At 42.3% G+C, this 13,156-nt stretch overlaps 1 protein-coding gene across 1 annotated transcript in view; it reads right to left on the bottom strand.

Annotated features, from left to right (window-relative positions):
• Nucleotides 1-13,156, bottom strand: part of IFT27 (intraflagellar transport 27) — a 58,732-nt gene that overhangs the window by 22,716 nt on the left and 22,860 nt on the right. The window contains exon 3 of the mRNA XM_029590084.1: nt 2,492-2,551. Coding sequence (XP_029445944.1) covers nt 2,492-2,551 — 60 coding nt within the window. The remainder of the gene's footprint in view (nt 1-2,491; nt 2,552-13,156) is intronic.

Raw genomic sequence — 13,156 nt, 5'->3', positions numbered from 1 at the left:
TGGCATTTGCACGTACGTCCTTATAAAATTGTACGGATGTATAGCCAATTTTATATCACATGCGCATATGTTAGTTATTCTCTCTATGAATATTTGGGCACTTACCTGCCTAAATTCTAACCGGCTAATAAGTTAGTCAGCTAAGTTAGGGGTGTTCTCGGGGTATAACTGGGAGGAGGTCAAGCTCACCAGTCTGTAGTTTCCTGGATCGCAGCAGTAATATATAAATAGCGAAGGTATAAGCCTGGGCATTGGATTAACTAATACAAAAGTACAAAATACCCGTAAATGCACGTTTAAATATTTAGTGGATACAATAATTAAAACTAAACATGTTTACATTATACATCAATTTGCTCCCTTAGAAAAACAACCCCACAGTAAATATACAAACAATTAATTCCCAATCATACAATTCGACAAAAATTCAAACATTCATATACAGCAATACATAAAACTGTCACAAAATATTCCTATAAATCCAACAAAGAGCCCTTGTTTCGCTCATGCCTACGGATTCATCAGGGGACATTAATGCTTATGTTTCAATTTCTCAAATCTTCACAATCCCATCACAATTTATACAATGCACAATATCGAACACCCATTCAGAAATGGCGGCTTTTCACACCGCAGTGTTCAATATTGAGATTTATTGAGCAGTGCTGTTGCTGCAGTTTTTAAACTGCTAGTATATGGCGTTTCATTAGAAGCTCACATAGACTCCAAGAGAGGTAATGTTTTCCCTGTATATGAAGCACAATATACACTAATGGAGAATCTATGGTTAAAGATATAAAACATTGAATATCTGACATCACCAGTTGGCCAGCAATTGGAGAAAACTGAATACATGCTCCCTGGAATGAATTTAATATATGAGTACTTCCTTTGATATCTTGGATAAATTGATTAAATTCATGAATTGTGTTGGGATTTATTTCCAATATGAAGAAGCACATATTAATGTCCCCTGATGAAGCCGTAGGCATTGATGAAACAAGGGCCCTTTGTTGGGTTTGTAAGACTGTTTTGTGTCAGTTTTATGTATTGTTGCATATGAGTATTTGTAAATTTTTGTAGAATTGTATGATTGGGAATTGTTTGTATATTTACTGTTGGACTGGATTTTTAAGGGAACAAACTGATGTATAATGTAAACACGTTTAATTATTTTAGTTATTGTTTCCCTGATCACCCCAGAACCCTTTTAAAAAATGGGCATTATATTTCCCACCCTCCAATCCTCAGATACCACTGCTGATTTGAATGAGAAGTTACAGGATATTAGTAATAGGTCTTCAATTTCATGTATTAGTTCTTTCAGAACTCTGTTTTGTATATACCATCCAGTCCTGGTGATTTATTCTTTAGTTTGTCAATTTACTCTATTAAATCTTCCAGGCCCAGTGTGATTTGATCCCATGTCAGATTGCAGGGAGAACTGCGGATGGGGGCTTAACAGCCTCTCTGGTGGACTATGCTCCTCCTGAGATGGAGACAGAGACTCCCCCACTGGAGAGAATTCCTGCAAGGAAGGGTTCGATGGATGGACCTTCTAGCCACTCTCAAGAGAGGAGAAGAACTATGACAGAATCTCAGATATCTGTGACAAAGCCTGGGACGCCAGCCTTCCTTCTCCAGGCGTGGGATGCCCCTGTGGGGAAACTTAACTTTTAGTAATTCCGTGAGGAAAATTCCTGTCAGGAATCTCTTCAGAGCTTCTTTACCGCGAGGCTACTGCTGCGCGGATAAAAGAAGACTGAAGGGGGACCCCTCCTGGCTGCAGGGTTAGTGCCTTGCTGGGCATGCCCAGTAGGGGACAGTCAAAGTTCTGGAAACTTTGACAGAAGTTTTCCGTGATTGGGCTCCATCCTGTGATGTCACCCATATGTGAGGACTACCATCCTGCTTGTCCTGTGAGAAACCAATTTACCCCACAATCTTTCTTTTCTCCCAAACTTTAATTCACAAAAAATTCCCCAGCAAAGCAATACTTATAGATCCTGTTCAGTCACCAGCATAGGCAGCTTCTGCTCTTAGTACTACTTCAAGATTGAGAGTAACTGAGCTCTTGTCTTGCTATACAATATATATCTCTGATTAGAATTACAACAGATTTTTTCATGCAGTTGCCCATACAAATGCTAAACTTTGTATAGATGTGTTGTCCTTACTAAATAGCACCTGCAAGTCATGACTATTGTCCATGAATGTAATTCACTTTAAAGTGCCAAAAAGTGCAATATAAAAAAAAAGTGACTCAGGTGCACTGGCAGAGCTATGTATGGATCTCAGTACTAGAATAATAGGTGTATTGCAAGCCAAGATTGCGATGCACTGGCAGAAGTGTATGTGATGGTCCAAATACATGGTAGGGGTAGAACCTCCACTCCTACCATGTGCCAAATACTGTAATAACAGGGAAGATGCTGCAAGTCAGGACTGAAGGGAATTGAAGCGTGCCAGTATTGAAATAATTTGTTCTTACCACACTGTCATTTGTTTCTGGAATATGCACCATCTTCACCATGATATCCACACCAACTGTCTACAAATTAGAAACAGGAGTCTGAGGTAAGAAAAATACCATTCTGGATATTTCTAGTCATTACTGAGCACCAGCATTTTGCAGTCCTCAGGTTTCTACAGATTCACACTAAGGATGTAAAATATTAAAAGGCTAAATAAATAACTAATTAGTATAATATTACTTTATAGCTTTAAGGCTTTGCATTTTACATTTAATATATTAGCTCTCTTTTAACAACAGGTGTTGGAGCTCAAAGCCCATGGGGGCATGGATGGCAGGAGTGTGTGATGGATACTTTTGCTGTATGCTGCGGTGACAGTTGGGGATGAGACAGGTCCTGGGCTAGCTTCAGTGTTTCCTGGCTGTGGCCCTGGTGGCAGGAACCTGGGGCACAGGGTAGGGCCACAACTATTATCATCATGGCATTGATGCAGCTCTGCCAGGCCAGACAACGACTGTTGCTGCTTCTCCCCCTCTGCCTCACACTGTCTTACAGCTGTCACCTTGCTGCAGGGCTTAGAGTTCAGCTCCTCTCTGGCACTACACTCTCCCATCTCCTGCTCCATGCTTATTAACAGTTAATCCCTAATGCAAACTGAACTATCTTGTCTGGGTAAGAAGCAATAATCTCAACATCCAATGAGAAAGCAAACAACAGGACCAGGACTGATGTTTCTGCACACTTGCAGCCAGAGTACGGTCACAGAGTTTATACTTCAAAATCTGGGTTACATCCTTTGTCAGAGATCAGTGGTTCCCAAATCAGTCATACTGATCCCACAGCCAATAGGGTTTTCAGAATATCCAGAGTGAATTTGAGAGAAAATGTACAAATATTCAGTCTTGAAAATCCAACTAGCTATTGGGTTAATAGGACAAGTTTGGGAACCACTACCACACTTAGTAGAGAAATGTGATGGTAAAAAAACAAACAAACAATAAAATTAGCCAATCCCCTTTTACATAGGAAATATGTTCCCATAGTGTACCCTCACAGTGCTTGTAATGACTCTTCTCCTGTTTAGAGTGGAAATCAGCACATTGGAGAAAAGCTGTGGGGATCATAAGCCATGTTGTCTCACAATCATTGTTCTGCCAGACACTGGGTAAGGGAAAGAATAGAAAAGTGGAACATGTATTCTAGTTATCCAAAATACCATAATAAACTAAGTCATTCACATCCCTATTAGCATTATCAACAGGCAGAAACACAGAAACTAAGGGGCCAATTTTCAAAAAGTTTAGCCTCTTAATAAAGTTAGGCTCCTAACTGGCATTTTTGAAAATTTACTCGGGCTGAGACCATAAATTTAGGTGCCTAGTTTCATTATGCACTTAAATTAAGGATTCTAATATGTTGGTGGCTACAAGGGAAGAATTAGGGTGGAGAAACAAAGTAAGGAGCTTATCACTGATTTTCAAAACTTAGGATCCTAAATCTAGGCCGATTTAGGTCCCTACGTTAAAGGTTCCTAAATTCATGTGAATTTTTAGCTGAACACTAAAATAGGCACCTAACTGAAAATAGGTAACTATTTTAGAAGCTCGGCTATTTTTTAATATTGACCTCTAAGAGCACACCATTCTTTTGTTAGGATACACTACATCTTAAAATAAATTGTATAGTCTAGTACTAAAAGACTGTTATTCTATATCATTGTGTGCCTCTTTTTTAACTCACTTTCCCCTCCATCTGTCTCTCTTAAAATCTCTCTCTCATGTCACTTCTCTGTCTCGCCCATAAAAAATAACTAAAGATAAGGAGCACAAGTCCCATCTAGTCTGTCTACTCTTGATGCAATACCACAGAGCCTACCTCATCTCATGGTATTATCTTCAGATCCTCACATCTCAGGATCCTGTGTGCTTATTATTTAGTCATTTAAATCATACCCTAAATCATGGGGTTTTACAATAAGTTAACACAGATACAAACGACTGCCAAAGAGGTAAGTGAGGTGACAACATTTTTCAAATATAGAAGAAAAAGAAGGAAAGCCTGAAGTGGTATAGTGAAATTGAAAGATGACGAGGAGAAATGTGTAGAAAGAGTCAAGGAAATGGTGGAAATATTAAACAAATACTTCAGTACAATGTTCACTAAAGAAAACCCTGGAGAAGAACTGTTGCTGGTTAACAAGACCATAGAAGGAAATTGGCTAGATACAAATCCTTTTACAGAAGAGTATGTATAGGAAGAGCTAGGAAAACTGAATGTGGACAAGTCCATGGGACCAGATGAGGTACATCCCAGGATACTACGAGAACTCAGATGTCCTGGCGGCTCCGCAAATGACCCGTTCAATAGAACCCTGGAAATGGGAGTGCTGCCACGAGATTGGAGAAGAGCGGTTGTGGTCCCACTTCATAAGGGTGGTAGCAGAGAGGAAGCTGGAAAGTATAGGCCAGCTAGACTCACCTCGGTGGGAAAATTAATGGAGACGCTGCTGAAAGAAAGGTTATGGAACTATCTACAATCCAGTAAGATGCTGGACTCAAGAGCATGGATTCACCAGAGGAAAGTCCTGTCAGACAAATATGATTGATTTTTTTTTTGTTTGGATGACTAGAGAATTGGATTGAGGAAGAACACTCAACGTCATCTACTTGGATTTCAGCAAAGCTTTTGATACCATCCCATATAGGAGGTTTGTGAACAAAATGAGAAGCTTTGGAGTGAGCACCAAGGTGGTGGTGTGGATTACCAACTGGTTGACTGATAGGAGACAGCATGCAATGTAAATGGAACCTACTCTGAAGAGAGAGCCGTGTTAAATGGAGTGCCACAGGGATCGGTATTGGGACCAGTTCTGTTCAATATCTTTGTGAGCAATATCTTTGTGAGCAGCACTCCCATTTCCAGGGTCTATTTGCAGATGATACCAAGATCTGCAACAGAGTAGACACATCTGAAGGAGTAGAGAGAATGAAAAGTGTTTTATGAAAGTGGTTGAAGATTTGGCTGCTGGGATTCAATGGCAAGAAGTGCAGAGTCATGAATCTGGGATGCAGTAATCCAAAAGAGCTGTATATGATGGGGGGGGGGGGGGGGGGGGGAGAGACTGATGTGAACGGACCAATAGTGGGATCTTAGGGTGATAATCTCTGGTGATCTGAAGATGGCAAAGCAATGTGACAAGGTGATAGCTAAAGCCAGAAAAATGCTGGGTATGCTGGGCTGCATAGAGAGAGGAATAACTAGTAAGAAACTGGAGGCAGAGATGCCCTTGAACAGGTCCTTGGTGAGGCCTCACCTGGAGTAATGTGTTCAGTTCTGAAGTCCTTATCTCAAAAGAGATAGAGATAGGATGGAGACGGTCCAGAGAAGAGATACCAAAATTGTGTGGGGTCAGTATCAGAAAACCTATGAGGAGAGACAGAAGGATATGAATATGTATAAATGGTCCAAGAAAACAAAGAGGTAGGCGATCTATGATAGTCGTAAGGATAAACACAAACAATAGATGCCTGATCTTTTTCCAAATGTTTATTAAGCAGAGACGTGTTCAAAAATCGCCCGACTCAGGCCGAGTTTCGCGGTTCAAAAACCGCTGCCTCAGGGGCTTCAACACTCCACAGTAGCAGCAGAGACCGGGAGTGAAGTGCTGTTTGCAGAAGCATTGCTGACAGTAATTGACTCTACATCGGATGAGAAATACACTACTGAGATTTTTTCATAACTGTGGAGTGTTGAAGCCCCTGAGGCAGCGGTTTTTGAACCGCGAAACTCTGCCTGAGTCGGGCGATTTTGGAACACGTCTCTGCTTAATAAACATTTGGAAAAAGATCAGGCATCTATTGTTTGTGTTTATCCTTATGAATATGTATATCCTGGAAAAGAAGAGGCACAGGATATACATATTCAGTGGAACTAGGGGGTCACAAAACGAGACTCCAGGGAGGACAGACCAACATCAGAAAATATTTCTTCATGGAGAGGGTGGCGAATGCCTGGAATGCCCTTCCGAAGGAGGTGGTGAAAACCAAATCAGAGAAAGAAATCAAAACGGCATGTGATAAATATTGTGGATCTCCTCCTAAAGGCTAAAGGACGGAAATGAAGAAGAGAGTGCATGGGGGTAACTTGCTGGTGTGGCGGTTACTACCCTTAACTAATAAGCATTGATACTGTTGATGCAACGCCACCATTGCTCTCTGCTTCAATGGCAGGTGGAAAAGGGGAACTGGATTCATACAGCGACTAATGAGGGCCCTGACTTTTACAGTCTTGGGAAACAAGTACAGGGGTAACTACCCTTAACCAATAAGCTTTGATACTGTTGATGCAATTCAAGCATAACTTTCTGTTTCAACGGCAAGGCATAATGGGGAATTGGATTCAAACAGCATCCAACAAGAGCCCTGACATTTATGGTGTGGGAAACTGATAAGCATGGGGTAACCTACCAGACGCAGCAGATATTACCATAAGCTTACTGGACAGATTGGATGGACCATATAGTCCTTTTCTGTCGTCATGTTACTAAGTAAATATACTCAGGTACCTCAGGCAATGGGAGATAAAGCAAAGCTGCTAACCTATGCTAGGTGTTGAGAACAGCATGATGATCAGTCACGCACACGAATGACATCATCCAGTGGTGCCAACATAGAGTATATCCCAGAATCTTCTGGAAAAACTTGTAAAAGTTATCAGCCCTGGCTTTTACATTCAATCTGGGTGGGTGGGAGAGAGAACCGGGCACCACTGGTCCTAAGTTTTACATTCAATTCCAGCACGTACAGAGAAGGGCTACCAAAATGATAAGGGGAATGGAACAACTCCCCTATGAGGAAAGACTGGAGAAGAGACGACTGAGGGGGGATATGATAGAGGTGTTTAAAATCATGAGAGGTCTAGAACGGGTAGATGTGAATCGGTTATTTACTCTTTCGGATAGTAGAAAGACTAGGGGACACTCCATGAAGTTAGCATGGGGCACATTTAAAACTAATCGGAGAAAGTTCTTTTTTACTCAACGCACAATTAAGCTCTTGAATTTGTTGCCAGAGAATGTGGTTCGTGCAGTTAGTATAGCTGTGTTTAAAAAAGGATTGGATAAGTTCTTGGAGGAGAAGTCCATTACCTGCTATTAAGTTCACTTAGAGAATAGCCACTGCCATTAGCAATGGTTACATGGAATAGACTTAGTTTTTGGGTACTTGCCAGGTTCTTATGGCCTGGATTGGCCACTGTTGGAAACAGGATGCTGGGCTTGATGGACCCTTGGTCTGACCCAGTATGGCATTTTCTTATGTTCTTATGTAAGAGAGAATTTAGCCCCCTTAGTGCTGATTTTCACTGCTAGCTGGCTATTTAGATGCCCCAAAGCTGAACACCCTAATTCTAGTATGCTACATTTCAGCCACATTAGATTTGGGATGATTTTCAGCTGAAATCTAACACGCTAGATTCAGATGATAATCAGCTTAACTTAAGTGGGTACAATTTGACCTCATAACGTAGGTGCTTGGCCATTTTTTGAAAATTAGCCTAATAGCTCTGAAGATCATCCCATGAGAGATGGCCCAGTATCCCACCATGTCAATTTCCCAACAAAAGAATTATCCTATTTCTTCCTGCTTGTTCAAATAGACCATGATTACCTGATTGTTTGTTTGTATTAAGACAATTTTTGTCAGTAACTTTACCCTTGGCCTGGAGATTTTTTAAAAGCGTTCATGTCAGCCTGTAGCTCTAGAAAATAGTTGTGATATCTCTTTTCCTGAATAGATCAAGGACGCTGAGTGTGAAGCCCTTGTACATGGGCTCCCTAGCCCAGACTGGGGACATGAGTCCTCAGAAAAGTGTGATGAGGGGGAATTTGAAAGAGAAACCTCAAGACTAGATTGTAAAGAAAAAAATAATCACATATTAATGCATTTGTCCGGCTAGGTTTGGCAATTAACCGGACAAATGCAAGGATTTAAAAATCCCACTGCTCTATTGCAGACTTAGCTGGCTAACTTTTTACCTGGCTAAAAAATTAGCCGGATAAATCCAGGGTGGGGCAGGGACATTCCAGGGCAGGGCTAGTTATCCAGCTAAGCTATCCAGATAAATGCCAATTTTCAACATTATTTGGCAAATATACCCAGATACCTTTAGGACAGCAGATCCACCCATGACACTGCCTGAGCCTTAGTGGAATGAGCCCTAACCTGTCTAGGTAACGGCTACCCAGCATCCACATATGCAGCTGTGATAACCTCCCTAACCCTCAGGCCAATGCAATATCGGTGCGCATTAAAGGGGCGCTCATGATTGAGCGCCAGCCCCCTTAACGCATGCTGATCCACCTCTCTGGGGCGCCCAATGTAACATGCAAATGGGCTGCCGCAGTAAATAGGGGAAACTGTGCGCCCCTAGAACCTCCTTGGCAGCGGGCGCCCAGGAGAGGTGGCTCTCAGCCACTTAGGAAAACAGACGGAAACACCGTTTACGGTACGCAAACTTGCTTTTTCCCGTTGATAGCAGGGTTGAATTAGCCATGCTGTCATGGGAGTCCCAAGCTCCCGATCACATTGTTTGTGATATGTATGGTTGAACGTGATCTGTAGTAGTGTGGTAGTCATCGTGGATTGGAGGATAGAGAGTGCAGGATTGTTTGCCCTATCTTCGCATCCGTGGTTGCTTGTTGATCAAGACAATAGTGGGATGTGAAGGTATGGAGGGATGACCATGTAGCTGCCTTACAAATGTCTATGGGTTGTACGTTTCGAAGGTGTGCCCATGACGTCGCCATTGCTCTGACTTGGTGAGCTTTGGGAATAGAAGATAGATGTAATTTCTGCTTGTCGTAGCAAAAGTGTATGCATTGTACTATCCAGCTAGAGATGGTACGTTTGGTTAATGGAAGTCCAGGTGCTTTTGGATCAAAAGATACAAAGAGTTGAGAAGTCCGTGAATCCAATTTTGTTCTTTCTTTGTAGTAAGCTAGTGCTCTTTAACAGTCTAGCGTATGGAGTAACTTTTCCCTATCATTGGAGTGAGGTTTAGGGAAAAAGATTGGTAGTTCTATATTTTGATTGAGATGGAACTGTGAAACCACCTTCGGTAAGAAAGATGGGTGAGTTCTGAGAACTACTTTTTGGTGATAAAACTGCAAGTATGGAGAATAATGGACTAAGGTTTGTAATTCACTGACTCGTCTAGCTGATTTTACTGCTACTAGAAACACTACTTTCCAAGTAAGGTACTTTATATGTGCTGAGTCCATGGCTTCGAAAGGGAAAAGCATGAGTTGTTCCAGAGTTCATGGGTTCGAAAGGGAAAAGCATGAGTTGTTCCAGAACTATGTTGATATTCCAAGGAACTGGAGGTTTTGAAATTGGAGGACGAAGATGAGTTAATCCTTTGATGAAACGAGATAATAAAGGGTGGTTAGATATAGGGATATCATTAATCGGTCTATGATATGCCCCTATGGCACTGAGATGAACTCTAATGGAAGATGTGGCTAGACCAGCTATGTACAGTGTATGAAGATAATCCATGAGTTTTTCCGGTGGACAGTCTAATGGTGATATGCCCTTGGATATGCACCAAGTAGAATATCGTTTCCATTTGTAGTTGTAATTCCTTCTTGTTGAGAGTTTTCTGGATTCTAACAAAATGAATCGTGTCGAAGCGGAAACTCCTTGTTCTGTTAACAGTAGCCGCTCAACCTCCATGCTGTCAAATGGAGAGATGAGTGTAACGGGTGTAGAAGCGTCCCCTGATCCTGTAGTAGCAGATCTGGATGGTTTGGTAGACGTATTGGTTCTTCGAGAGATAGTTGGAGAAGGAAACTGTACCATGGTTGTCTGGGCCAGGCTGGAGCTATTAGTATCATTTGAGCTTTGTCTGCTATGCACGTCTGAATTGTCCTTGTTATAAGTGGAATGGGAGGAAAGGCATACAGGAGGTCTGTTGTCCACAAGATGAGGAAGGTATCCTGAGCGATCCTGAGTGGACTGGGACGTATCGAGCAGAAGTTTGGAACTTGAGCGTTTATCTCTATTGTGAAGAGATCTATCGAAGGTGTTCTCCATTGCATGAAGATGTTTTGGGCTATCTCTGCATTGAGTGCCTATTCGTGAGTATGAAAAATTCGGCTTAACCTGTCTGCTCTTGTGTTCGCCACACCCAGAAGGTAGGTCGCTTGTAAATGTATGCAATGTTGATGAGCATGTTCAAAGATGATCAAGGTCTCTTTGCAGAGGGACCATGAACCGGACCCTCCTTGTTTGTTGATGTAAAACATTGCTACTTGATTGTCCATGTAGATCATGACTCTGCGACCCTTGAGGTAGTTCTGAAAAACTTGTAAAGCCTTTCGTATCACTCTGAGTTCCAACAAATTTATCTGCAGGGTTTGCTCTGCTATCGTCCATAATCCTTGCGTTTCGTAGATCTCGAGATGCGCTCCCTACCCCTTGCGAGATGCGTCTGTGGTTAGGACTGTATTGTGAGGAGGAGGACTGAATAGTGCTCCCTTGGAAAGGGTGGAATGTAAGAGCCACCATATTATGTCCTTCCGCATCTCGGCTGTCAGCGATATTTTCTGTGTTAACGGTTGTGTGTGTTGTTTCCATTGTCATTTTAATCCGCACTGCAGATGTCTCATGTGTAGTCCGGTATTGGGAAATGTAAAATTGGCTGCCGCCATGTGACCTAAGACTACTAGAACTTGCCTCGCTGAGGGTCTTTGAGTGTTGTGCAAGAGATAAAGAAGTTGACGGAGGTTTGTTATTCGTTCCGCTGGGAGGTATGCTCTGTTCCGAGTGGTATCCAGGCATGCTCCTATAAACTGCAGTTTCTGTGTTGGTCGCAGATGTGATTTTTGAAAATTGATCACTAGTCCTAATCCTTGTAAGCACTGTATTACTCTTCGGAGATGATCGATCAATATATCCGGAGTCGAGGCTACTATTAGCCAATCATCCAGATATGGAAAGATTGTCATCCCCTGTTGTCTGAGTTGAGCCACCACCACTACCATGCATTTGGTGAACACCCTGGGTGCAGCCGACAGTCCAAAAGGGAGCACTTTGTGTTGGTAATGCTGATGCTTGTACCGAAAGCATAGGTAACGCCAAGAGGATGGGTGGATTGGAATGTGAGTGTATGTATGCTTCAGATCGATGGAGCACATCCAGTCGTTGGGTTGAATTAGAGGTAGGATTGACTTTAAGGATACCATTTTGAATTTTTCTTTGGTAAGAAATTTGTTGAGTTCTCGAAGATCCAGGATAGGGCGGAGGCCACCTGATTTCTTGGGTATCAGGAAATATGGGGAATAAAACCCCGAGTTCTGGTGTTTTGGGGAAATTAGCGTGATGGCCTATTGCCAGTGCAGGAGTGCAATCTCTTCCGCTAGTTATGACTGAGATCTCTGAATTTTTTTGTGTGTGAAGGTAGGGTAATGTGGGTTTTGTTGTGAATTGAAGTTGATAACCTTGACGTACTATCTCCAAAACCCATTGATCTGAGGTAATCTGCTCCCACATTGGTAGGCAAGAGTGGATTCTTCCCAGTGGCGTTAAGTGTTGTGGTGGTGGCTGTATGTTTAAAAAGAGAGAGTTGTTTTTACAGTAGTTGCTGATTTGGTTGTCTCTGATTTCGAGGTTTATCCCTGCGTTGAAGAGGGGCATGTTGTTGTTGTGGTCGTTGGTACGACGGGTATGTCTGTGGACGAAAAGATTGATGAGACCTATAGGGTCTACGGTTGTACGAGGAGCGACGATGATATGGAAAATAAAGTCGTGTGCTAGAGTAGGCAGGTTGTGATTGTAATGATTGCACTGCTATAGCTTCGTCTTTTAGTTTTCCCACCGTCTCTTGAAACCGGTCACCGAATAGGTTGTCCCCTGTCCACGGTAGATTTGCCAATTTTTCGTGCAAATCTTCTCTGATGGTGCTTGAACGCAACCATGCCATCCTACGGGCTGCTATGGCCGTCGCCGACGCTCTAGATGATGTTTCAAATTCTTCGTATACTGAACGGAGGTGGTGTCGGGAACACTCCTCCATATCATGGAGCGTCTGTGGAGTTTGATCTGCAGTGGAGGAGAGCATGCCCTTCGTGGCTTGGATACATTCATATAAGTACTGTACCATATAAAATTGGTGATGTATAATTCTGGTGTTTAGCATTGCATTCTGGTACATTTTTCTGCCAAATTCATCCAAATATCTATTGTCTTTGGTTGGTGGGTATGTAGATTGTGTTTTTGATTTCTTAAAGCGCTGCATCGCCGATTCTACCACTATTGAAGCATGAGGTAATTGTGGTAGCACGTATGGTGAGGTTTTCCGCATGCAAAATTTAATGTCGGTTTTCCGTGAGACCGCCATGTGAGAGTGAGGGGTTTCCCAGGATTTTTGGAGAACACTATGAAGTAACTGTTATGGTGGTAAAGATGTGGGTTCTCCTGGAACATCAAATATTTTGAGAAGACCCAAGGTCTCTGATCTAAGATCTGATTCCTTTTGCACATCTAAATGCAAGATGGTACCCAACTTCTCTAAGAATCTTGGGTATGAAAGATCTTCTGGCGGAGAATATGGTTCTTGTGGTTGTTCCTGTGGATCTGAAGGGAACCCCATCAAGGATGAAGGAGATGTTGGTGGAGATGTGG

This window comes from Rhinatrema bivittatum, chromosome 2 (assembly GCF_901001135.1).
Source record: "Rhinatrema bivittatum chromosome 2, aRhiBiv1.1, whole genome shotgun sequence".
Classification (NCBI taxonomy): Eukaryota; Metazoa; Chordata; class Amphibia; order Gymnophiona; family Rhinatrematidae; genus Rhinatrema; species Rhinatrema bivittatum.
This window is presented reverse-complemented; position numbering and strand designations above follow the sequence as displayed.